Consider the following 26513-nt stretch of genomic DNA (forward strand, 5'->3'; position numbering starts at 1 on the left):
GTAATAAATTAGATGATGATGATGATGATGATGATGATGATGATGATGATGATGAACAACCACCTACTGGAAGCCACCCACAGTCACTATGTGAGATGGGCTGCTATATAAATTGAATAAATTAATAGTATTTCTTGGGGAATAAGAATCACTGTCTTTGCTGTTTTCCCATCCCACTGGTTTAGCAAGTGTAAGCACCAGATTGTGCACTTATACACACATTTGTATTACTTACACATACTGTAAGATAAAGCAGCTCAGTACATACACAAATCACCCATCCCATGCATGACTTCTAAGACTGTCCTAGCAAAGTTGTTTTTCAAAATGGCATCAACTTTCTAGGCAGACTGGCAGACGTACAGCTATGAGTAGAGTTATTCTGTCTGGTCATGTGCTTAACTGCTGCTTTCTTATCACTCCACTTCCACATTATCCCATCTAGTCTAAACCAAAGCAGCAGAGATATCACTGGTCCCTGATAATATACTGACAAAAGTTTGAAAGAGCACCAACTCCAAAACAAACCAAATAATGGCTGAACTGGAGTATGGAACTGCTAGAACACTCAAAGGGGCGTCCCTGGATGCAGCCCAGTGTTGCTCTCACATCAAAGCAAAATAGCATGTTTTGTTCAAACATTTTGTTTTGAGTGCTGAAGACTCAGAACAGCTGTTTCTGAGGTCAAAATATTTTGGATACCCCTATACATGACTAGATACAGGATACAAAATACTGTTTCCATCTTCAAGGAGGAAGAGGCTCTGGGAAAATGACTGGTCAACTTGGTTTCAGTACCTGACGAGGATGAAAAAGAGCAACTCCAGAGTTCTTTATATCCAAAAGTTCAAACAAGGTTCTGAAAAACTGGTCATGTCAGACTAACCTTACCCTTTAAAAAAACAAACAAAAAAAACCCCCTCTATATCATGGTGAACATGGCTGTAGTCACACATTATGCTAAGGTATAGTGTGCTTTTTTATTCATGTGTTTCAGCTGATCATGCTGCATAAACGAAATCATTGTAAATCATGATCTGTGGCTTATTTTTTTTTACAATGAAGTAGGTCCAGAAACTGACAAAATGCAGCAAGAGACAGGAAGAAAGATAATTTGGAAATACATCTAGCTATTTATTGTATAACTGTTTTAAACACAGCATTAAAATATTAATATAAACCATTATTAAAAAACATGCACATTTTATGCTTCACTGCTTTAACTGCTGTCAACACACATATACAACATACCAAAATATTTTTTAAAAAATCAAGATTATGGACAGAGTTAAGGATGGGGTTTTCCCTTACATATTACAGATGTGTCCTCCATAACACTCATTTTCCATTGCGTCATTAGTATTTCAGGAATCTATTTCAGCAATTTTTGTTTTAAAAAGGATGGACTGATTGATATTTATAAAAATCTCAATATTACAACAAAGTAAACACCTTTTATCCTCTACTATTCACTTTTTGTATCTCACAGACAGTTTTTCATGCTGAATCAAAACACTTTTTCAGATTGACTATGCACATGCTCTACAAGCTACATCTTCTGTATAGACATACTTTGTATCTGATGTATTGGTATGAATCTATTTCATCTGATGTATCCAGAATGATCTGTACCTATATTCAAGGGACTTAGTTGACAATTAACTCTGTACTTCAGTTAGGCTTTGATATGCTTAAGCTTACCTGATTAGTCCAGTGCAGTGTTGTCCGAACTTGGCCACTTTAAGATGAGTGGACTTCAACTCCCAGAATTCCCCAGCCAGCCAATTCTGGGAGTTGAAGTCCACTCATCTTAAAGTGGCCAAGTTTGGACAACACTGGTCCAGTGTATGCTATCAGAATATTCTTGGGAGAAGAGGGGAACTATAACTGATCTAGGAGGAGGAAGCACTGCAGTGATAAATGGAAGTAATCATATCAACCTTATTCCTTCCATATAAATATTGGACTTCAGTTCCTGAGTTTGTGGGAAGCTGAGGTCCAACACATCTGAAGGTACCAGGTTTGAAGATGTTTCCTAAATATTTAAACATGGAGAGGACAGAGAAATTACATAAAATTGCCACTTTTAGCAGCATTTCCACACATTCCTGCAATTCTATTATCCAATAAAATTCCAAGGCTTGGTGAACTAGCTACAACTTAATACATTAAAAATAAATCTTCAAAAAGAATTCTCCAAAAACTACAAAATAAAAAGTACTGAGTTACTAATACATGGGTTTGCTTTGTAATGTGGTTTTTTTAAAAAGTTGGTATCAGATGGACATTTATGTCCAAGTAGAGCATCATGGCTTTCTTGAGAACAACCTGGACAAATGCAATAGGTTTTTGCTAAATACACCTATGAATGATTTTTTTTAAAAAAAAAAGGTATATCAAAGAATCAATATTAAATTATTATATGGCTCAGATACTTATGGATTGTCTTAGATAAAAATGTATACGAAATTTCTAATTGGCGGTCTTTCGGGCGAAAAATATATTACAAACAGACAGGGATATGAAATCCAATTAGAAAATGATAAAAGTTTACGTAAAGAATAATACTGAGATGGTTTACTGTAGCCTAATAGGAAGATATACTCAGAACATACTGTTTTAAAAAACAAAAATGCCATTGTAAAACTGCACTTATATAAACACAATTTCTATATATAACTGCAATGTTCAAATTCATTGCAGAAGACATTCTTTACTTACAGTTTATAGTTGTGCATAGTTTTATCACCCCTGTCCATGGACAGAAGTATTCTTAAGGCAGAACTCCCACTCCAGTAATTCATTTTCTTCCTATATACTAGGCAACTGGTTATCAATTGAGCTCTCCAGAAATAAAGCAACAGGAATATTAAAAAAAAATGATTATACAAGAAGCCTTAATTCAAATATTAAGTTTCACATTATAAAAGTCAACAGTTGTTAACCAGCTACTGCATATTGAGATGCTGGTGTTTCACTGTTCCCATGTGAGGTCTTTAAGTCTCTCCAATCAAACCTCAAAATCAGATTATCTGCATGAGCTTTTCCAAATACTTTTATCTTTCCATCCTTCTTTTTTCCTACCAGCTCTTCTTTACTATAAGCAATCCTATCATACAACACTGTCACCTTCTATTGGATACATTCTCAAATGAACATTTAAAAGATACTGCTACTTTTCCATAACCTACTGATCCATTAAAATTGTTATCTTCATGAACAGATGATGCTTTGGGTTCCAACATCCCCACCTCTGCTTAAACAATTTAACACAAATTCTTAGTTTCATTCTGTTTTTACTAAGCAGTCTTCCTAAGGTGTTCTTGGAAAAGACGGGGTTTGCCTTATAATCCATTCTGCATGAGGATTCACATGGTACAGGTCTAAAAGGTATGTATCCGGATCCAAGCAATGTTCATCTGTTAGAAGGGGAAAACAGTTTTTTATTAAAAAAATAAGCTATAAACCTATTACTAGAGATTATTTTATGCTTTGTAATGGACCGTTAGTTTCAAATGATTTCATAAACAATTTTCAAGAAACATGATCTCTTATTATGTCTGGGCTACAAGTAAAGATTAGGAAGAAGGAAAATCCCGTAAAGAAAAAGTTTCTAGTTATAAAGGGAAAATACAGAGTTAAATTAGGCTCATGACAGAACCAAACATACTTCTGAGCATTATGATATAAATGGACTTTTAGTAGCTAGAAACTTGCATTTCCCTAGGAAGCATTTTGATGATGATTAAGCAATTTGCTATCCCCTCTTTTCTACCCTTTCAAAATTAGATGTGGGGCACCTTTTACTAAATACTGTCTTATCTGGATCCTTTGTACTTCACACATAAAGCTAAATCAGGGTTATGGTTTTAACAGGTCCATGAACCAGGCCATTGTTTCTCATATTTGATCAAAGGATTTTATCTGTATGCCAAATCTGAACAATTCTCAGCAACTTTCATACTGCTTTGTAGCCCCACAGTAGCACTGCCCAGCTTATTTATTCCTTCAACAGTGGTTATTCCCCACTGCCAAATCTTACCCTTTAAACTAGTAGACTATACTCCCCCTGAACAAGAATTAATGCAAGCATATCAAATTCACGTACTTATGTTGCCACCAACTTCATATAGTAGGAAGTTCATCGAATCCACTGAACCATTACTGCAGAATAAAAAAAAATACAACAATATACTCCAATATTGAGCCAACAAACTATTATTCTTATTAATCTAGATTTGAGGTTAGAGAAATTTGATTTTCAAAACATAAAAAAAACAACTTAAAAAACTATTTAAAATATCTATGTTTTAAAAATCCCAGTTAAAACCTCTTAAAGAAACAATCTTATAATAAAGTATAAACAGACCAACGGTTTTTCTGCTAGAGAGACTGATAATAAACCTATATGTGATCAGAATTAATCCAAGGTACATGTGAATGTAGAAAGAGTTTTGATGCATTTGAACTTTGGTGCTGGAAAAGACTCCTGAGAATACCATGACAGCCCCCTGCCCCCTTCAAAATGAAGAAATGGATAATTGAACAAATCAACTCAAGAGTTCTCCCTTGAAACACAAATGATGAGGCTCAAATTATCATACTTTGGACAAATTATGCAAAGTCCAATCTCTCTGGAGAAGTCCATAATGCTGAGAAAAGTGGAAGGAAAGAGAAGAGGATGGACAGCAGCAAGATGGATGAGCTCAATTACAGCGGCAATGGGTGTACCATTGGAAGACATGAAGGACCAAGTTGGGGACAGAACATCCTGGAGAAGGTCAATGTGGTCACTAGGATGGCACATAATCAATCACATGTGAATAGCATGTAGCTGACCTTGAAAAAGCCAAACAGGTTAGCACTTGGATGGAATAGCAGCAGAAAAGACTAGGGTTATAGATTCTAGAGAGTCTATTTTATCTGTGCATAAGATTCTGTAATCCAAGACATATTATCAATTTAATTAGCTCTTATAATTTGAGCATGGTAGCTGGAGATTATGAAAGTTGTATACAACACATCTGGAGGGCACAAGCCAGAGAACAATAGTCACTATATATAGTGAAGATATTCCCTTCCTTCTCTTAACCCCTAGCAAAAGGCAACCTTCTCAAGAAAATAAAAAGGCTAAAAAAATCAATAGCTATTGGCAACATTTCAACTTAGCTCAACAGCCAATTCAAGAGATGCTTGAATGTGTTAAAGGCAAACAGCAGCAGCTCCAGGTGGAAAAGGCTTGCCATTAATAGAGCATTAAGTGCTAATGCCTTAAATCTACTGTGGCACATCCTTCCTTCTTCCACCTTCTGCTGTACAGACATACATTTTATTTACTGAAAAAGGAAACTACTTTCCGTTCATAGGGAACCTCTTGCAGACAGAAATACAAATGACATCAGAAGGAGATTTTCTAAGTCAGCCACATATTTGGGTCATGGTTGCTAAACTGTAAGTAATCATTATTATACTTATTGTTATGGTTTTTAGTTGGCTTCCAATTTTCATAATCTGGAGGATCAGGCCTCCAAAACACAGCACCAGAATAGAGTTGATAGCATTATCCAGGTTGGGGTTTGGCCCAAAAGGTTTTACAAGAATCCCAGCCAACAGCAAGATTACAAATTACAACTATACAGAAACCATAAAGCTTAAGGACCTGCTAACAAGCAAGCTCTCTAGAAACTGGATATCAATGCTCTGAGCCAAATTACACATGACAAAATACCTCTTTGCATCTGATGCCTGGTTTCTTGTTTTAAAATTACATTGCATTGAATGAGGGAGAGGCAAGAAGGAAATCAGAGTAGGCACAGAATTTAAACCTTTCTCATCCCAGCAGAAAATGCCTCTTCAGAAAGCTGGTTATTTGCTTTTGTAGGAAATCTGCAACTACTGCTAATGGGAAATTTCTTTACATCTGGGTGGCAGCACCATGCTGATCTGGACCCATCTCAAAAGGCTAACAGAGTAGGACTTGGTTAGTACATGAATAGGAGACCAGGGCTGAAGCACAGACTTGGAAGTCCAACCTGCCCCCCTCTTCCACAACCATAATGTGGCCATGGCAAACCACTTTAGTATTACTCCCAAGAAAACTACATGGTTATGGATTCATAGATAACTATGTGGATAAATCCTCAAACTTCAGAGAAGAAGCATTCATCAATCGATCAAATTCTCTCTATACATCTTGCTCTGACACAGCTTCTCAACTAAAGCACATTGCATTTACAATATCAGCATACTAATCATGCCATGATGATGATGATGATGATGATGATGATGATGCTATCCGTTCAATCATGTCCAATTCTTGGAGATTCTATGGACCAGCTCTCTCCACATTTTCTGATTCTGCACGCCTTCCTTCAGTTGTTTTATGCTCTGGTTGGTGTCATCTTTGATGGTGTCTAGCCTCCATGTTTTTTGGTGGCCTCATTTCCTTTTACCACTGACCATTCTGAGCATAATTGCCTTTTTCAGCCATGCAATTGCATGCTGGTCCCAAGCCCAGCTAAATGGGGAGGATTGAGGAAAGACCTGGCCACCTACCTTGTAAAAACCTCACCAAAAATTTTTTACAGAAAGGCTCTCAAATGATTAAGATATGATGCCCAGTGGTAGGACCCCCAGGCCAGAAGTTACCCAACAAGCTACTGGGGAAGAGCACGGAGGTGCAGTGAGTAGTCAAGGCATTAATGATGTGCCTGGGACAAATCCAGCGGGAATCCCAGCTGCCAATACAGCCATAGGCGAAAGCAAGGGTCTGTGCTGCATGAAGACACATCGGATAGCAACGTGGAATTTCCGAGGAATGAGCCAGGGTAAATTGGATATCATCAAACAGGAGATGACCAGGTTGAAAATCGACCTCCTTGGCATCAGTAAGCTATACTGGATAGACAGCGGCTATTTCCAGTCTGAGGAATTCACTATTACTCAGGACGTGACACCAGGAAAACGAATGGAGTGGCATTTATCACAAGCAAGAAACTTGCCCAAGGAGTGGAAAGCTTCTTGATGGTAAGCAATTGCATTATGAGTAGGTCACCAGGTTTTTCGTAAACCCTCCCCATCTACCAGGGCTTGGAACCAGCATGCAAGTGTATGGCTGGGTTAAGCTCAGCCATGGTTATCATGCCATATTAAATATGGTAATTATATATGGTAATCATGCCATATTAAATGCAAATGCAAATTTAGCAAAGGTGTTTCTTATATTTATTTTGCTCACTTTTAGTTTGGGGGGAAGGAGTGATGTCAACCACTTGAAGCAGACCCAAGTCAAGAAACAGATACAGCAGGGATTTCAAGAACGCTATTTTACCGTGGTAGGGTATATTAAGAGAATCTTGAAAACCTATCCCAAACCTTCACTGCCCCTTTTTAAGGAAAACAAAGTGAAGATGGGGCTGTTCTGAGCCTCTTTCTCACACTTTCTACTTTCCCAGAGCTAAGCAACCATTTCACCTCTCCTACCTCCTTCTCAAGGGCAGACCCAAATTCTCCTAGGTGACTATGTTTGTATGGGAGGGCAATTTTAAAAACAGAAAAGTGTCTTTAAAAGAGTGACAATCCAATGCAACACATATTGGTTTGAATCTCTTCTTTCTTCCTTCAAGGTGGGACCAGCCTGGTTGCCATGGATACTGAATATCAGAATCCTGTTGCATCTTTGCTGTGCCTCATAGTCAAGAGGTAGAAAGTGATTATTTCATTACACTAGATATTAATCTGCAGAACCAACATTTCCATCAATTTGGATTCTTTTAATTTCAGGATTTTTGTTGGGGGCAGGGGGGGAATCCTGCAGCATTGCTCTATTTGTTTTTCTCTCACTTTTTGCAGCTCCTTCTTCCTCGTCCTCCACTTGGTACTTTGGGGATAGGAGGTGGTTCAGGTTCAGTTAAGCAATTATTTTTGCCAAACACATTTTCCTGCAATGATTTTACTAATTATCTCCAAAACACCAGCAAAATTTCTTTCAGCTACCAGCGCCTACACAGAAGTCTTCTAATTTTCAGACTTTATAAATATACAAGTTTTTAATACTTTCTATGTTGTTTTATGTTTTCTTTTCTGTCACATCACTTATTGATTGCAATGTTCACATACATTTAGTAGCCTAATACTTAGTATGGCAGTACTCTATTCATAAAAATTAGTTTTAAGTAGTTGCACTTCTAGCATTCTACTATCTGTATTTATAGGGTTTGGCAATCTGAACCATTTTATTTACTTCTATTGATCTTCTAGAAAATGTTTGCGTATCTTAATTTGAGCTGTATAACCTCTTACAAAAATTGTATAAAATACTGGCCATTCACCATAATACTTTTAAATATGACTTTTCTGCTCATCAAGTGTGTCGTCTTCTCCTATTACTTAAGTGTTGGATGTAGTTAGTACTTGGATAAAAGATCACCAGGAATGGCATCCACATTTTAACATGGGCTTAAAAGTTGGGTCCTCCCCTACCCACTTATCTACTCACGTGAGTTTTTGAACTGTTGGGTTTACAGGAACTGGGGAGGAAACAGGAGCTCACCCTGCTAACGCGAAGGCTGGACTCGAACCGCTGAAACGTCGACCATTTCTGGCTGGCAACTTTCAGCGTCATTAAGCCGCTGCGCCACCACGTCCCCCCAATTTATAGTTTAGCAAAATATAAATAAGAAGTACACTAGCAAAAGTATACCGATACGTCAAATATATTAAGTGCTTGGACTCCCTGGGAGATTGAATGGCTATTAAAAAGAAACATTCAGATTATATACTACACATTTAGGTAGCTGGAGTCTCTTTTACACTAATTGGCATGCACATTTGAAATTTATTAATGGAGAAAGAGACAGTATGTATCAGATATATTCTAGTTCTTGTAGATAATTTATCTATTTCATCCTAATATGACAATCTATTTTTCCCCTCCCAGCAGCATTACACATTCCCCAGAAAACACCTCCAAACTCGGAGATTCTCAAATGCAGTACCCCATTAGGCTTAAGGAGCTACCAACAGTAATGAAAAACATATAAATAAGTTGCTCACTGCAATTCTTTGCATACTGTGATTGAACTGACTCCTCTAGCCATTGAAAACACAAACACTGATATGTTTCCTTTAAATGCTGTTTAACTCACAAATTCCTCCTGCCTTAGTATGTAGGTAAAGCCAAGCTATACTTTGCTTAGGGTAAGGGGGGAAATGGGGAACTATTACCATTTGATAACGCTGACTGTGTTGACAATATTCCAGCCATTCTGACCAAGGTTCTTCTGGAACTGTCTCAGAACATCAGCTACTTTTGTTCCATGAGTTAAATGAACTTCCAAAGAATCTTTTAAGAACAAGGATGCCTGGACTTTGACTATTTTGCACGGCTGAAAGAAAGGGAGGGTAGTAAAAGAGTTACGAAGAAAGAATCAAATTAAAAATAAATCCAAATGCCTGCAACTAGTGTGAAGATATACTGAGCTAATCAGGGTCTGGAATTATTCTTGCCTCCAGATATCTGCTACACCTCTCAGACCAGACAGTAAGAGCAAAGGATAGGACTGCCATAAAGCAATGATGATTAAAATCACTTCTTTCATATAGCTATAAGAGGAGCAGCATGGGACTAGAACTGATAAAACATGAATGCCCCCTTGTGTTTACAAGAGGGAAAGACCTTGCTTCTCTTGAAGGAATTTCTTAGAAAACATAGCCCAATTTCTTTTTAATCATGCAAGAACGACATCAAAGAAGCTTCTTTGCAGGATTTTGATGATCTTCTGCACATCAAAACCAAATGTACAGCCCAAAGCCTTTGAAAAGTCACCTCAGATGACAACAAAGTTGTGCATGATCGGAATAGCTAGGAGAAGCAACACCGTGGGCTATCTTTTGATTTGTGTACATGCCTGTATGCATATATATTCTCCCTTGCTTATACTCTTAAATCAGCCTATGGAGATATAACAGCTGCATTTCATTTCTACCTTTTCCAGCTCCCACCCTAACCTCCAAATCATCCATGCTTCTATCTATCTATCTATCTATCTATCTATCTATCTATCTATCTATCTATCTATCCATCCATCCATCCATCCATCCATCCATCCATCCATCCATCCTTCCTTCCTTCCTTCCTTCCTTCCTTCCTTCCTTCCTTCCTTCCTTCCTTCCTTCCATCCATCCATCCATCCATCCATCCATCCATCCATCTAACATATTTATATAGCCGCCCATCTCACACAAAGTGACTGGATAGTTATAACTGGATGCTAAATCCCTACATGTCAGTATGAGCAGATTCTCCCTGTCATTTTTATTGACCAACGTTGATTATTAGGGAGGATAGCCAGCTTTAGCCCCATTCTCTGATGCCTTAATGGTGCAAAGTGGCTGGACAGAGAAGATCTCACTCACTTCACCATTGTTCTTTTCCGTCTTTTCCTTGTCTGCATGAATCTTTCTTAACAGATTCTTGATCCTCCTGTCATAGAACTGATACTTCCAGCTGCTGTTCTCATTCAGTTTTCTTATCTGAGTTACCAAGAAAGAAGGAACCTAAAGCAAACATGAAAAGTGACAAGTGTGCAAACTCTCAGTGACACAATTTACTCATATCAGAAATGTCCATGAAATCATTCTGAATTATCTCCTGAAGATGGGGGAAGCAAACAAAAGATGTGCTTTTTTGATACGTTGAATTACATCCGCCGCCACCCTCACAAGTTCAGTTATTATCAGCCATTAGGCATTGGAAATTTCTTGGTTGCTTGGAAACAATCATTCTTAGATCATGGTTATTTATAGGTCAAGAACGATTCCAAATCTTAATAATGGAATTTGTAAATACTGATGGCATGGAACAGAAAGTGAAAAGATGTCATTTTAAATACCAAAAGGATCATTTTAATCAACACTTTTCTCTTTGTAGAAAAATATTACATTACGTTTTGCTAATGATAATTTAAGAATGACTTGGGAAATAAGGTTTTCCCTAACTTACAGTCCAGAGCAAATCTTGATAATTAATCATCATCCGAACAATATCTGCTGCACCTTCTGCCAGTTGCTTCTCTTTTCCTTCTGGGATCTTGCTTGGCAATCCCTTGTGCATGAAGAGGTTTGGAGCAATAACTGTGGAAACATTCCAAAGGCTCATCTTGTTTTTCCTTTCTTTGGTAACCACCAGGCTAAGGAATTCCAGCAGTGCCTGACAGAGGAGAGAAGACAGCCATTTGGTTGCAGACAGACTGAATATTAAGGACTGCTTACCGAAGATACCTATCTTCTGCTCAAATCTGCAAGTTGAAGCAAGTGAGTTGTTCAGTGTTATGATCTTTCTAAAAATTTATGGTAGAACTACTTTGCACATCAAAAATATTTTGGTATTTGGGCATTGCAGTGTTCAACTCACATGGGTTAGCAGGAATTCCTAACCCATCTGAATCACTGGTACATTTAGAATTTCAAAGCATGTGGCTATTTCCTGGTAGGCTGGCACACTACTAAAGCACTGGTTTGAAGCTTTCCAGAAATTTTATCTTGTTAGGAGTGTTAATGGGGCCCATTCTTGGAAATAAATATGTTCCTAGAGGCTAGTGTTTTCTCTGCAGCACCACAGCTTCCATTCACTTATTATTTTTAAATTTTAAAAAATCTCCAATAAATGTTGATGGGGTATGGAGTCCAGCAGACACTAACAAATCCTCACCATTTTGGCAAAATAACATCTACTTTGTCACAAAGAATTGGAAATGACTAAACAAACAGAGTTGAACAAAACAAGAGCAGCAACCTTTATGCAAAATGGTGGAGCTTTTAAAACAATGATGAACAATGGGCCCTTCTTGTTGCTGAACCCTAAGTCCCATCAAGCCTGTCCAGTATGTAAGAGTGGGGATGATGGTAGTGACAATCCCACACATCTAAAATACTACACACTGACCATCTCTTTTAAAAGGAACCCTTTCCATTCAATTGTATTATAGCAATATCAATGTGAAGGTATGTCAAGTCAGGCAACTCATTATATAGCCCACTGTTTCTCAACCTTGGCAACTTTCAGATGTGTGGACTTCAACTCTCAGGATTCTCCACCCAGCCTATTTAGCAGAGGTCCTGCCTAAAATTGCAAATTAAGATTCTAATAGCTGGAGAAAACTGGGAATCTGGGACCTTACACCAGCAAACAATGTATTGCATTACCAAGTTACTGCTTTTTCCCAGTGATTTATTGCCACTGGAAATTATTCAAGTCATAGCTCCCAGAGTAGCATTTGCCTGATTACCTTCAGGGTATTTCGGTTAGGTTCTGGTAAAATCAGTATGAGTAGATTGAGAGCCTGCAGCCTCTGTCTCAAATCTGGGATATCTGTAGTGGAGAGAATAATTGCATTTCTGTTGAGAACTAGACCTCTAAGACTCCAATTCCAGTTGTTCCATTACACCCATCTCATGTGCAAAATATTCAGCATGACCTGCATAGGAAACCCATGTGATAGCAAACTGCTATAATCCCAGGAATTGCTACAATTATTCAAAACTGTGCATAAACAACAATTTTACCAAACAGCATTTTCTATGACAATCTCAACTGCGCCACCTGAAAGAGATCATGCCATAGTGAGCTATCCCTTCTTCCAGAGAGCTGCAAGAAATTAAGATGTATGCTTAGAGCAAGGGTGGGTAATCTTTTGGGGCAAGAGGACACACTTGGAGTTTTAAGAGTATATTCTGGGTACCCTCAGAAAATGGGAGAGGGTTTCTATTCACAAAATGGCTTTACCATGGTGGGTGTGGACAGGCACAAAAAAACCATTTATAACTGGTGACATTATGCTCTACTACCTTCTTTAACACTCCTTTCAGGATCACCTTTATCATCCCAGCTTTCTTTCTGAAGGTTAGGTGAGCCACTTCTAAATAAAGCTCTGGGCTGTAGTTGCACATCGTTTTTATTTCCTTCTGCAGCTCAGAAGCACTCTTGGAAATTATGATGCTCCAGATTGTTGCTTTGCTTTAAGGCATACCATCACCCTTTTCAATTTTCATCTTTATTTAAAGAATCTAACTATACAATAAAATCAAGTGGAACCAGGAATCTAGGAGGTACCAAATGAGGTACCTATCTCTAGCTTATATAAAAAGTTATTCTTATGACTGATCAAGGAAATGGACACAGATGCCTACAGAACATGTCCAGCAGCACATCCACTACAGTGTAATGGCCCCCAGCAACAAGGGAGGAGAGAAAGAATGGATGCTTAAGGCTATGGAGTGTTGTCTGTTTGACCTAGCACTTACTCTGCACAGCTGCAAAGGCAGGCAAGTATTCTGCTGTCAAAAGAGGAGTGGGTAGCTCTCGAATAAATCTCTTCAGCAGACCAGAGATGTCATTTTGATGGACTTCATCCCACTGGAAGAAGCCAGTGTAGAATTCACTTTCCAGTTTTTGTTCCAAACACTAATGCAAGGGAAAAAATGAGGAAATGGCAACAGAGAAGAGAGATATATCTTGATGTTAAAAAGGCTTTAGAGTGTTTGGTTAAAAACTAACTTCGGATAAAGGGGAGAGAAATGCGATCTGCATTAACAGCACATCTGCCTTAAAAATGCAACTACATAAACAATCAATGGATCACAATTTGGAAGTGGGGAAAAGTATTTTCCCAGTGACAAAATACAGTACTGCATCTTGCAAACTGAACAGCCCTGCTAAGAGATGGAAAGCTCGTTAGAATTCCCATAACACATCAATGTGATTTATTGCAACAATAATGGAAAAGATTCTTCTATTTTTATGTTTCTGAATTAGCAAAAGTGGCCCTGTTCCTGCTTGCTGCTGCCACCTTCTGGTCTGGTGAGGAATACAAGCTCTCAGAGCAAAGAACATGGAATAACATAAGAGTAAGCATACTCTCTGATTGGCTCACAACATTAAATTAAGCCATGGTTTGTTTTACCTATGGTTTGCTTATATAGAACAATTAACCATGGTTTATAAATCAAAATGGTTGGCTTTGATATCATGCCAAGCTAATATCAAGTCAAACACATTTAGGCTTAAAACAATGAGTGAATGAACTACTGTGATTTACAAGTCATATTCTACAAACTATTATAGCTTCTTCAACAAACCCTGGCTTCCTGCAGTGCAGGATCCCAGCCAATGAATCCTGTATCCTTACATACAAATGTATAATTAAAAAAAACACTACAATGTGGGATACCACTGATGGCATAGGGCCTGGTTACTTGAGGGATCGCCTATCTCCCATAAGATCTCCCCGACCAATTCAATCTTGCAGGGTTGGCGCATTCTGGGTTCCTTCGGTTAAATAATGTCATCTCTCAGGATCCTGGAAACTTGCCTTCTCCATAGCAGTGCCTGCCCCCTGGAACAAGGTTCTTCCTGAGACCCGGATGGCCCCTACTCTCCTATTGTTTAGAAGTGAGACTGCTCACTTCATCATACTTGCCATCTTTTATCTTTATTTTTTTATGTTTTATCAATTTTATTGTAATTTGTTTGATTGTTGTGAGCTGCCCAGAGTTGCTGAGAGTCAGGCGGCATATAGATAATAACAACAACAATGATAATCTCCAGGTACTGCAATGTCTGGATAGTGGACATTGCAATACCTGGAGAAGGCAGAATAGAACAGAAAGAACTGGAGAAAATCACAAAATACAAGGACCTGCAAATAGAAATAGAATGATTGTGGCAAAAGAAATACCAATAGTAACAGGTGCCTTGGGTGCAATCCCAAAACATCTGGAGCACCACTTGAAGATCATCGGCATTGACAAAATCACCATAGAGTCAATCGCAAAAGGCAGCTTTACTTGGAACAGCTTACATCCTGCGACGATACCTTTGACACCATCAAACAACATCTGCCTATCCCAGGTCCTCGGGAAGGACTTGATAGGTGGATAAAAATGCCAAATTGAGTCTAAATATCTGGCTGACTGTGCAACCAACAACAACAACAACAACAATTTTTACTTTCTAAGCCAACATGACAGCTGAGAAACCTCTTAACATCTTTCTTAAACCTTTGCATTTTATAGAAGATTTCAAAGCACTGCATGTTCCAACTGTGATGGGAAGCAGAAGCAACTATGTTCTTATACGATGTGCCAGACATCTAAGACCACACATGAAGAATCACATAAAGGTAAGGCTTAACTAATGCTTGATAAGTGATCAGCCTATACACTTTCTTCATGAACATAAGAACCAATGTGGTGTTTAGTACATTGGATTCAAAAGAGACAAGGAGAAAGGGTTCTATTTTTCTCACTGAGGCTATTATTCTGGTGGGACTATTAGTTTCATGTTTGGATAGAATTCCTTAGTCAATAGAAACAGTTGGGAATATGAGCAAGTATACCAAGCCTCTTATTCATCATAGTTTTTTCCCATCTTCCACAGGCCTTAAAAATACTAAGGTTACTGATTCATCATTTTTTATAGGGGCACTTGTTCCTCCCCTTCCTAAACACTTACCAGAGGCATTCTACAGAATAATATAGCAACCAGGAGGTGTCTGATAGTCTACCAAAAACTGTCTAGTGACCCACAGATGGGCTGTGGTCTGCCTTCTATTCACTTTTATCTAGATCTCACCTATGAGTCTTCTGCATCTGCATATTGCACGGGATGATATTGCAGGCCAAATGTTTTTTTGCAGGAAACTTGTTCCAGATGCTGATGTTCTCATGAAGGTTCCCCAATAAATTTCCAAAGAACTCCAGAGGAAACAGATTTAAAAACCACAACACTCTACCTTAATGCGAGACTGTGATCCTGAAACTCTCAGGATTCCTTCTGTATCCAGCCCTTTCTTTTCCAAACATGAAAGCAACTGTGAAGCAAATGGCAAATCATCATGAAAAGGCAACAAAACTGCAGTCAAATTCAAGCACACAGAATTGACAGCAACAAAAGATATAAAATGAACTTACTGCTTGTAGAATCAGTGGAACCCTGGTATTTGGAAGGAGCTTTTGATCATTTTCTAACAAAGTGCCAAGTGGAACTCCAAAAAGTTTGTGCTCTGTAATGAAGGCAATTATATTTACAACTATTTCATCTCTCAAACAAAATAAAAATGTGAACAGACAAATAAAGAGAGCTTAGTAAACCATAATGAAAACAGCTATACTTAAAACAGTGGGACAATGATTACGACTTCCACCAATCCATCTTTCTCTTCTGCTTCTGTAGCTCTGTGAATGTGATGGAGGACTTGGATGAGGAGGTTCAAGGTCATGGGGAGAAGCATCTCCTCAGCCCACAGCCTCAGTGTGGGAAAGCAAAGAAGATGAGACTGGCACCACCCTAAGGAATTCATAGTGTTTAGTTGCAGACTTTGGGAGTTAGAGTTAGCCTGGTGAGATTCTGTTTAGCAGGTGTAAGCTAATAAAGTACCTAAGCAATTCCAGAACCATCTCATGGAGTTTCTTGGGCTGAACCTGACAGTGAACCTAAATTCACAGGTTGCCTGTTTCCTTGGTGGACTTTACTTTGGACTTTCCTGAGCCACCATCAAACTGAACATGAGAGCAATAGCTTTGAGAATAACAACAGCTGTGAAGAGGGCTGGGAATATACCCCCCCCCCAAAAAAAACCACTGGGTGTACATCTGACTCAAGATTTAAGCTTTGAATAGGTAAGCAACATTATGAAAACTGGTGAACCTTTTTCACAATGACATATTCAAGAAGGAGAAAGAGAGAACATTTAAGATCTAACCAATGGTGGTCTGCAGAGCTGCAATACCCATGAAGGCTGATAGAGCCTGGTCTGCAACTGAGCTGTCTCCTTGATGTGGTAGCAATAATAGCCAAGCTGTGCCAGCAGCAATGATATAAGCAGCAGCTTGAGCTGTATGGTTCAGCAGAATCATGGCTGCAGGAAGATGATTGGAGAACGTATCTTCCGTTATTACTGAACTGGCAAGTGAATACTGAAGCATGTAGAAGATGCAATCTGGATACTTGTTGAAGGCTAATTTCTTGGACAAGAAATCCTACTGAGGTACCAGGAATCTCATGGTACAGAGGTTGAGGAGCTGGACAGGTCTTCTGAAGGTACCGAGGAACAGCCAGACAAACTGGATTGAAAAAAACATGGAAGTTGTGGTACCAATGGTGGTGTATGTCCTTTTGGGACCATCAGAGGATGAGGGGGGAAGCTAGAAGTGGAGGCTGCCAACATTTTCCTTACCTGGTCTTGGGTAGGGGGATGGATAGGTATCATTTTGTCTGATGTCAGTGTATGGAGGGGAGGGCTCTATAGTTAGGCTGTGGTCCCACCATATAGTAGGCAGCAATTCAGGAGACCTGGAGTGTGATCACTCTGAAACACTACATAAAAGGCTTAGAGGAATATGGAGTCCAGACTGTGGGTCATTTGTGGCAAGGGAGTACAGATGTTCAGGTGTGTTTGTTGAAGCACTGAGTTGACTCTGCTGCCTGGATAAGCATAATGGTATGTGGGAATGACCTTGGGAGGCTGGATCCAGAGACGCTGGCTAGGGAATCGTCAGATAAGAGACACATAATCTGCAGCTGGATAGTGGGAGGGGCAAGAGGCTCATAGGAGACCCTCCATAATTTCTTGGGGGTAAAGGAGATGGGAAGAGAATTGTACTTTCAGGCTAGCAAGGTTCTGTTAATGTAACCTTACAATAAAGTGAATTAGCTGATCTGGTTGTGTTGCCTGTCTGGTCTACCTGGTAAGGCTGATAAGAAGAGGTGAGATGATTAGAGGTTGGCTCTCATCTGGAGTGAGAAAAAAAGTGAGTGATGAAGATATTGATACTAGTGGGAGGATTCCCTCCCTGTTACTGTATGGAATAATTAGGCAAGGTAGGGTGAGTAGTTGAAGGGTGGTTGGTATGCCAGCATGGTAGCTTTGCCAAATTGCCAGTCACCTGGTGGGGTTTGTGGAAGCACTAGCAAGAGTAGCTGAATGGGACAATGATTGGGGAGCATGGCACGTGTATCCTGTTGTTACAGTCTGAAGTAGATACAGGAGGCGGCACAGAGCATGCTACTCCAGAAGACAGATCAACAATGTAGTGCTGGTCTCAACCACTGGCCTGACAGCTTCAGTCTTAGATCTTGACTGTTAGATTGCCAATTACCTTGTTCTCAAGTTGCTCATAGTAAATACCAGATCTGTTTGTAATGATTTAATTCATCTAAGACCTTGTACATGGTCCTAACTATAGCAATGCACTCTATATGGGGCTGCCTTTGAAAATCACTAGGAAACTACAGCTGGTTCAGAATGCAGCAGTCCGATTGTTGGCTGCTCATCACTGGGTGCATATTAGTCAGGCCTTATATTAATTGCCTACTAGCTTCTGAGTGCAATTCAAAGTGCAATTTTTAACTTGTAAAGTCCTTAGTATCTTGCCACCAAGATACCTTCAGGACTGCCTTCCCCAACCAGTCACAGGTCCTGGAAGAAACCATGGTCAGTTCCCCATTTTTGCAAAGTGAGGGAGGCTAAGGCTTGCAGAAGCACCTGTGCTATGAAGCAGCCTCCGGATGGAGATCAAACTTGTTATTAACTTTCTCCTGTTATTGACTTTCTGAAATTCACTAAAAATGGAACTATTTCAGAGAGCATACGGAGACTAAGAAGACACTACTGAATGTTTAGTTATTGTTACTGTCATTACTGTTGTTTGTAGTATTGTTATGGTTAATTTGAACAGTAATTTATCATGGATGTTTTAGTTACACTGTTGTTTTGTGAACCACCAAAAGCCTGAGTGATTGTGGCAAAGCACAAATTAAATAAATGTTAAAAAAGAAAACATTTTGATAGAAGTGGTAGCAAATATACTATTGCAATATTGCTTTTCAATGGAGTTTACATAATGGTTTTGTAATATGAGGTCTTGCCTGTTGGCTAATTTCTTCTAGAAGTAGGAGATCTCCATAAAAAGCAGACATACGACAAATACATGCAGATATAGCAAGCTGTATATGGTTCTATTGTTAGTCCATATCAGCCTTCCTTAGCTGACAAGAAAATAGAGGATTGGAATCATGAAAGAGTTTCCTGCCCACCCTCCCTCCAAGATGAACTGCATTGGTCCAGGAGTGAGATATTGGGGCTTGTAGAACATAGGGAAGGTAAGATTATCCCTTCCCCCCTGCTATACACCCCAACCCCAATAGCACCTCTCACAGAGCAATTCACTCTAGAAAAATAGGTTCTATTATTTTTGAATAGGACTCTGTTTTTCCCCAAATCTAACTAGTATGTGATTTAGTCTCAAAAGATGTCATAGTGACATCCAAATAAGAGCAGAAATTACATGTACCAAATTTGCAGAGTGATTGTATCTTCCAATCCACAATGGCAAATAGCTTTTAAATAAGCTTTGCCGTCTAGCAATTGTACCCTTCCTCCCTCCCCAGCAATGGCAGGAAACACACATTACAGGTATGGTTAAAAAAAAAAGGGGGTGGTGGAGAACAGCTACCTGCTGACTTCCGTTTAACTGCCTTGTTCCTCTTCAGCTCTAAGCCAACAATATCGCAGAGTGCGGTTAGTTCAATGAGTGCTAGGGTAGGAATTTTCTTCATGTCCTGCAGAGACAGATCTTCTGTCCTGGTTACTCCCAGCCTTCCTTTGGGGATTTTAAATTTCTAAACAAAGAAGCAAAAGAGGAGAAATTAGTGTGACATCTCAGGATCCACACAAAACTTCCTTCAATGAATAGATAAATAGATAAATAGATAAAAGCTTAAAAAAGGGATGGTAAAACCTGATTGTAACTCAGCTTCTTTGAGAAGACTACAGGAGGCCATCTAGTGTGATAAGATGGGGAGTTCATCTTTTCCAGCCCAGTTGTTGATGTTCTGAAGATGTTCTACGAGTGAGAATGGGAGCAGACACCCCCTGCAGGGTAAGCTACTACCATTCTCACCCTTTAATATTCTCCCAACTCTAAAAAAGAAAGTCCTGAAATTCTGTTGCTGACATTCTGCCATTCAGCCATCAAATTTCAGTAGCAATTTCTCAAGAGTGCTAGGGGAGGTCACAAATGGAGTACTGGGGAACCAATGCAGCCCATGGGATGGTCAACCCTGGCTTAAAACACAGAGAGCCTTACGGACAAACAACTCTCTTCCTTCATCCTCCTGGTTTCCCTTGGGAATGATCCTTTGAGCAGAATTGCAGCCTGCTCTGAATAGGCAATCTCAGTGCTGAATAACTCTTCTCTCACAGAATCTCTCAGTGGAAACTGGAGTCCTGGGATTCCCACTGGATCTAAAAGCAAAGAATTTTGAATGAAGAAAAGAACATACATTTCATAAACAAGATAGAAATTTACACTGTTGTCTACAGACTAAAATCAGTCTACAGAAAAACCTGATTGGCTCTTAAAATAAACTGATCCCAGGGTCCTAGAGTCAAGTGGCAATCAAATTTAAACAATCTAGGGTTTATAAGCAGAATAAAGTGGTTAAATAAAAGCTTTATGTTATCCTACAATCCCAAAAGCTTTAACTATGTCTTTTCTGTTTGCAAATCCAGTTGCCTTTGAAAGGTTTCAACACATGCTGCTTGCATGAATCAGGATTTTTTTAAAATGAAATGTATTTTGTTGAGGTCACTCAATTATTTTTTTTTCAATCATTTTTGTCACATAAACACCATATATCACATAAAACTTGCTCCTAAGAATTCTAGCCAGATGTATGCATTCACTAAATGTGCATGAATTACAAATGTGTCTATTCTAAGCAAGCTGAATGCTCTCCAAAAACGTTATTGCAACAATTAACCAAGATTTATGAGGTGTTCCTACCTAGCTGGTTTTATTTATTTCAGTACCTCATTTTTTTATTATTTAAAAAACAGCATTTTTTGGTGGGGACTTAAGGAAGTTATAAGACTATGTTGTGAAAGAGAGGGCTAAGCCTTCTCCACTGTGGCTTGATGTAATTCACTCTCACAACATCCACAGTGAAATCATTTGCACAGGCAACTTCAAAGAATAAGTCGAGCCCTTGAGTATTACAATCTCATCCCTTGCTTCCCTCCCTCCAAAACTGATACAAGTTAAATGCAAACCTGAACTTTACATATTGTTAAATCAAGTTACAGTAAGAATTTAACTAATATGATAAATACTTTTGCAAGAGGAAAAATAAATTCATTAAAAAAATACACTCTTGCATCTAACTCTTGGATTTAGTTGACCCTGGCTGACCTCAAAAAGCTAAGCAGCTTTCGGACATCAGACTCCTTTAGTACTTTTTTTTGGATGGGAGGCAAATGACTTCTGCACTGCTGCCAAGAAAATACATTGATATGTGTCACATTGCCAAGAGTCAAGCTCAACTTGAAGACATTATTATTATTTTCTGAAGCTTTTAGTCCTTCAGTTTTGCAAGTTTGAAATCCTTAGAAAAACCAAAAGGGAAACAAAGAAACAGGAATATTGAAATTTAAAAAAAAAGTGATTACCACCAAAATATAAATCAACTTTCCCTAAATGCAACCTGTGTAGTTTATGTCAGAGAATTCTCTAGTCAGCATGGTCATCACCAAGAGGCCCTGGAAGGGGGTGCTCACATTGTAAAGTTTGCATACAAACTACAATAAATGGGGCTGGCAGAACTTTAAAATAGAAGGAGAAATCTTATTGTACAAGAAATGATGTCAGAAGAATCTTGCATCTTAAATTTCTTGCAAACATGTCACACCAGACTATTTGGAGAGTTACAAAGCTATATTCAGTGTATACTCTCACATGAAGATCCTAGAGTTTCTGCTTTTGCAGCAGGGTGCAAAATGTGTGGCAACTTGCCAAGACCCCTTTTGTGGGGAAAAAATTTGGTCAGTATTTGTATGCTGGGGCTGGCTTAAGAGGTAAAATGGGTGCCTGAAATCTTGCAGGTGCTGATGAGCCCCTTAAATTCCTGAATCCCCTTCCAAATCCTCCCCACTTTTAGAACACAGCTCTCAACCTGCCCCTCAAAGCCTGATGCGCAGTTGTGCAGTTTTATTCTAAAGAATATATTCCTTCTCTTTATTCATAGCAATGCAATACGTTTCTTACATTTCTGAAGGTTGTTAGATGATGCAGACCTGTGGTGTGGTCGATCCATTTCAGCCTCCGTCACTGGTTCAGTCTCCTAGACAGAGAATACGAGAGAAGCCAGTGAATTCACATATCACACTAAGCCATGGTTTGTTTTAAGCATGCCTTCTGGCACATCAGTGAGCTTTTTTACACTTAATGTAAGTAAGTAGTAACTTTATTGTTTTGAATGCAGGTTATAACAACACAGCATAACATGAAAAGAAATGAAAATATTTTAAACTGCAACATGCATAAAAAACAACACTTTTTTTTAAAAAAGTCAAATATGTTTTATAAAATGCTTCATTTACAAAGATTGATTCACACATTATATTAAGCCAAAACCAAAGAAACCATATTTGTTTGAGATTAAAATTCAACTTTTTCAGTACAACATACTGGAGAGATCCCCTCAAAATCAAATTTTTGTCAAGCAATAATTCATCATTTCTAAGGAAGTTGACTAATTTTTATGAAAAAATGAATCTTGATATAATTTTGAAGCCCAGCAGGAGGCAGCATGTAGCTGACCTTGGCTGATTTCAGAAAGCCATGCAGGATCAAGCCTAGTTATTACTTGCATGGATGACTACCAGAAAATATCAGGGTTGCAGGCCATACTGGTAAGGTGAAAAAGATATTCTAGAATGGGGCAATGGCAAGCCATCTGCATTTTTTCCAAGATAATTACATGGACAAGGATGTAAAGTCACCACGTCGAGTTCAACTTGAGGAAAATCTTTTGTCATTTCAAAGAGCACATTAGGAAAATTGCCCACTTGAAAACTTCATCTTTCCATCTAGATGCCATGAATCTATGCCACAAAGTGATGCCTCTCACTTCAGCTATAAAATGTACATATCTGGGTGTTTTTGATGATTGTCTCAGTTGCAGTGCCGGAAACAGGAATTAAGGTTCACAGCTAAAATCCAGTTCATATTAAACTCCTGTTGTCTGGTTAACACAGGTCAAAGAGCAGAAAGCAAATAGGCTCTAATGCAATTTAAGTGGATTAATCTGAATCAGAGAAATATTTGATGTCTTCTTTTCCTTGAACAAGACATCATGGTTTTGGTTCAGTGCACAGCAAGGAAACTAATGGTGGTGAAATCCTACCAGCTTTCTAATGATGACACAGTTACTAAATAATCCAGGTGCGTCAGAGGCTTTCTCTCTCTCTCTCTTTCTTTTTTGGCTAAAAATAGACTGTTTGGGTGTGGTGCAAAGTTTAGAAAACTACTGAAGTTGCTAACCACAAGGAAAGTATTCTCTGTGTTTAATCAAGAAGAAGCCATTTTGATGGTTTTGATTACCTGTACACTACCACTCACAATCAGCACATATTTTTATGAAAACAGCCAATCTATGTCAAACTTAAATCTTCCATTCTCTAAAATATATCTAAGTTTGCTAATTGATAAGGTTGCAGAGTTTGATACATTTAAAAAGAGGATAAAATGCTGACTTTTTTTTTTTTTTGAGGGGTAATTCTAAATTGTTGGGGCTAGAAATGGGGGAGGGAAAAGCTGATGCAAAACACAATATAAAGTAAAGTACCCCAGACTCAACTACTCCAAAAATGTCTCTGACATCACGGATAGGCTGCTTATTTTTCTTCCGTCGGGAGCGGGTGTAAGTATCCAACCGTCGCTGTACAGCTGCAGCCTGAGTCTTGGTCAAAGTGGACAGCAGGACAATATTGCCGTTCTCTTCAGCATGGTCCCCCATTAGGTCAGAGAGCCCTGCGTCCTGCAGCCATTCAGCTTCAGCTTCCCCCTCTGAGAGGCAAGGAAGAACGAGAAAAGCAAGGTCAACAAATAGCACACCACTTACTATTCAAAGGACAGATTCATACAACATTATAATGCCTGAATTTAGATTGATAAAACACAACTGTTGTATTCACATAAAATATTGTATGATTGGTCAATGGTTCATGCAGCCTACAGAAACAATGGCTAGATTGCCACAACACCCTGAACTACAGACAACTCAATGCCTACCCTAATGTTCTGTGTGAATCCAGCCACAGAATAATTCACAGAGAAAACGTAGTGTTAAAAACAAAACAAATTTGACTTTAACCAAAGATACTTTAAGAAGCTCCTGTTATTTTCCCAGAACGGTAGGGGTGAAAGGGCCCAATGGGCCAGTTTGCACAACTCCCAGCCCTAGGTAAGTACCCATCTATTTCCTTGAGTCAAGCCCTCATCAGATATTCAGCTCTCTCTGCAATCTAGAATTCTAATAAAGCAGGATCCCAGATTGTAAGGATCTCAGAATTCACATCCATGCAACACAAATAAAGAAAGGAGTAGCAGGTGCACGCGATGTTTTTTATATTCTATATTCAGCACTTTTCCTCTATTTCTTTGGCTATTTATGCTGAAACAGATTGACTTGGGATGTCATCTATCTTGACTGGAAAAGTGATTTTATAAATTGTTTCTGGATGAATAAAGTTACTTTACAAAGATTTTCATCATATACTTTGCATGTTTGATCATCTTTGCAAAATCTTGTGTTTCTCCCAAGCTCAGTTCAGTACTGTTCTTCTAAATCCTTTCTTCAGGCATTTGTACACTTTGATTCCTAAAAAAAATTCCTTAAGTGAGATATATTAACCAAGGCTATTGAATTATTGCAATCTTTGTTCCAAACAACATGCATTCTTTCTGAAGTGCTGCTCTCTGCTTTGTGTCTTTCTTCATAGGTACACACACAGAGGTATAAAAACCTCTTTTTATTAAATTGTTTTATTTTGACACTAGATATGGGTTATAAAAAAGAAATTCCCAGCAATACTTTTTTTTTTCCAGTTTTTCTTAGAACAGAGTTAGGTTGTTTCCTGCCACAATTTTAATTTCATTTCCCATTATTTCTAACCAGATACGCTGCATACTTAGGGAAGCAGACCCACAAAATCTGACATCTATTTATAGCCCAACTCTTCTTAGGACACTTCCCCACTGCTGAGCTGAAATGCTCTCCACCCATTTTTGAGTTGGAAGAAAACTATTGGGGCATGACACTTGCTGTCCCCACAGCTGACCTCTGTCCTGTCTCTCCTGCCTCTGTTCCACTTACTGCCAATTCTGACTTCTCTCCAAGATAATGAACGATGAAGCCTAAGAGATGTTACACATTTTCCCCCTAAGATGCTGTCATAAAACTGAGAAAAGCAACTGGCTTAAGACTGTCTCACTCATAGACCAGAAACTAGACGAAGAAAACATCATGGGGACATGGCACCCAAAAAGAAATTATCAGGGCATGTTTGTATCAGGGATAGGTGAAAGTGGGGAAAGCTTTTACCTTCAATCTTAGTGAATCACAAACTGTGACCGAACAAAAATGAGAAACTATACACTGGAGTTTCATAATAAAAAAATCTGATTCTCCTGCCCCAGAACACGGTTTATAGAACCAGTATTATTCTACAAGGAATCTGGACTTATCCTGGTATGAACAAAAAGTATAACATCCAAGAGCCTTAAAAGAGACTCTTGGAAGTGGAGAGACCCTTCTGAGCATCTAGAAGGGAAAATCAGCAAAAGTGTGTTTGTGTGTGTAGAAGAGGTTTATTTACATGTGTCACTGATTCCCGACACATGCAAATGAACCTCTTCTACACACACAAATACACTTTTGCTGATTTTTCTTTCTAGCTGCTCAGAAGGGTCCCTCCACTTCCAAGAGTCTCTTTTAAGGGCCATGGTTGAATGGCACACCATCACTAGACAGAGCACATTCATCCCTTTCACTCCCACCCAGTAGGTACAATTACTTAGAGGCCAGGAAAATATAAGCATATTTCAAAGAAAAGCACATGGCATACTAGTTTCCAAACACAGAAACAGTTTTTCTTTTGTGAAAGACTTCACACTGACAATGGGGAACTCTACCAGGTCAATGAGATTCTCTATCTGCCTAGCAGAAAACAGCAGAAAGAAATCAACACATCTGTCCAAATTTACATGAAAAGCCTACGTAAGGTTTAATTCATACCTAGACTTCCCTTTGGGAATAAATTCAGCTTAATAGTTGTACATACAAAACCGGTTAACTCTATTCTCCCAGGACTGCCAATGGAATTTAGGCTGAGGAACTTTTATCTTTCAACAGCACTGCAGAAGGCCAAAAAGTGAACTTAGAAACAATTGGCCTTGGGAAAGTTGGTTCCTGGTTTGACCAAATAGGGCATGAAGGCAATCAAACCTTTACTAATGTATAATAAAAACAAACAGAAATGTATGCCAAAAACTCTGATCCTGGCAGGAAGGAAGGGGAGTTTGAACTGTTAGCTCCCAACACTGTTCAAATCTCCAGTCCCTGCTTCTTGCCTTGGGAGACAAGTTTCCATTGCAACTAATAGAAACTTTCCACC

The 26513-nt window shown here is 38.8% G+C and overlaps 1 protein-coding gene across 1 annotated transcript in view; it reads right to left on the reverse strand.

Annotated features, from left to right (window-relative positions):
- Positions 1-1779: 1779 nt before the first annotated feature.
- The window catches only part of ARHGAP40 (Rho GTPase activating protein 40), a 39934-nt gene continuing 15200 nt past the window's right edge, over positions 1780-26513 (reverse strand). The window contains exons 3-15 of the mRNA XM_088154512.1: positions 23684-23904; positions 22102-22177; positions 20146-20303; positions 19513-19678; positions 15970-16061; positions 15792-15869; positions 13303-13462; positions 12288-12370; positions 11003-11209; positions 10417-10557; positions 9226-9386; positions 4109-4164; positions 1780-3419 (exon numbers count right to left, since the gene is read on the reverse strand). Of these exons, the coding sequence (XP_088010638.1) occupies positions 3313-3419; positions 4109-4164; positions 9226-9386; positions 10417-10557; positions 11003-11209; positions 12288-12370; positions 13303-13462; positions 15792-15869; positions 15970-16061; positions 19513-19678; positions 20146-20303; positions 22102-22177; positions 23684-23904 (1706 nt within the window). The 3' untranslated portion in view covers positions 1780-3312. The remainder of the gene's footprint in view (positions 3420-4108; positions 4165-9225; positions 9387-10416; positions 10558-11002; positions 11210-12287; positions 12371-13302; positions 13463-15791; positions 15870-15969; positions 16062-19512; positions 19679-20145; positions 20304-22101; positions 22178-23683; positions 23905-26513) is intronic.

This window comes from Python bivittatus, unplaced genomic scaffold (assembly GCF_059951505.1).
Source record: "Python bivittatus isolate LINGU-HERP-01145 unplaced genomic scaffold, Pbiv_v1 ctg000700_np1212, whole genome shotgun sequence".
In the NCBI taxonomy this organism is placed as follows: Eukaryota; Metazoa; Chordata; class Lepidosauria; order Squamata; family Pythonidae; genus Python; species Python bivittatus.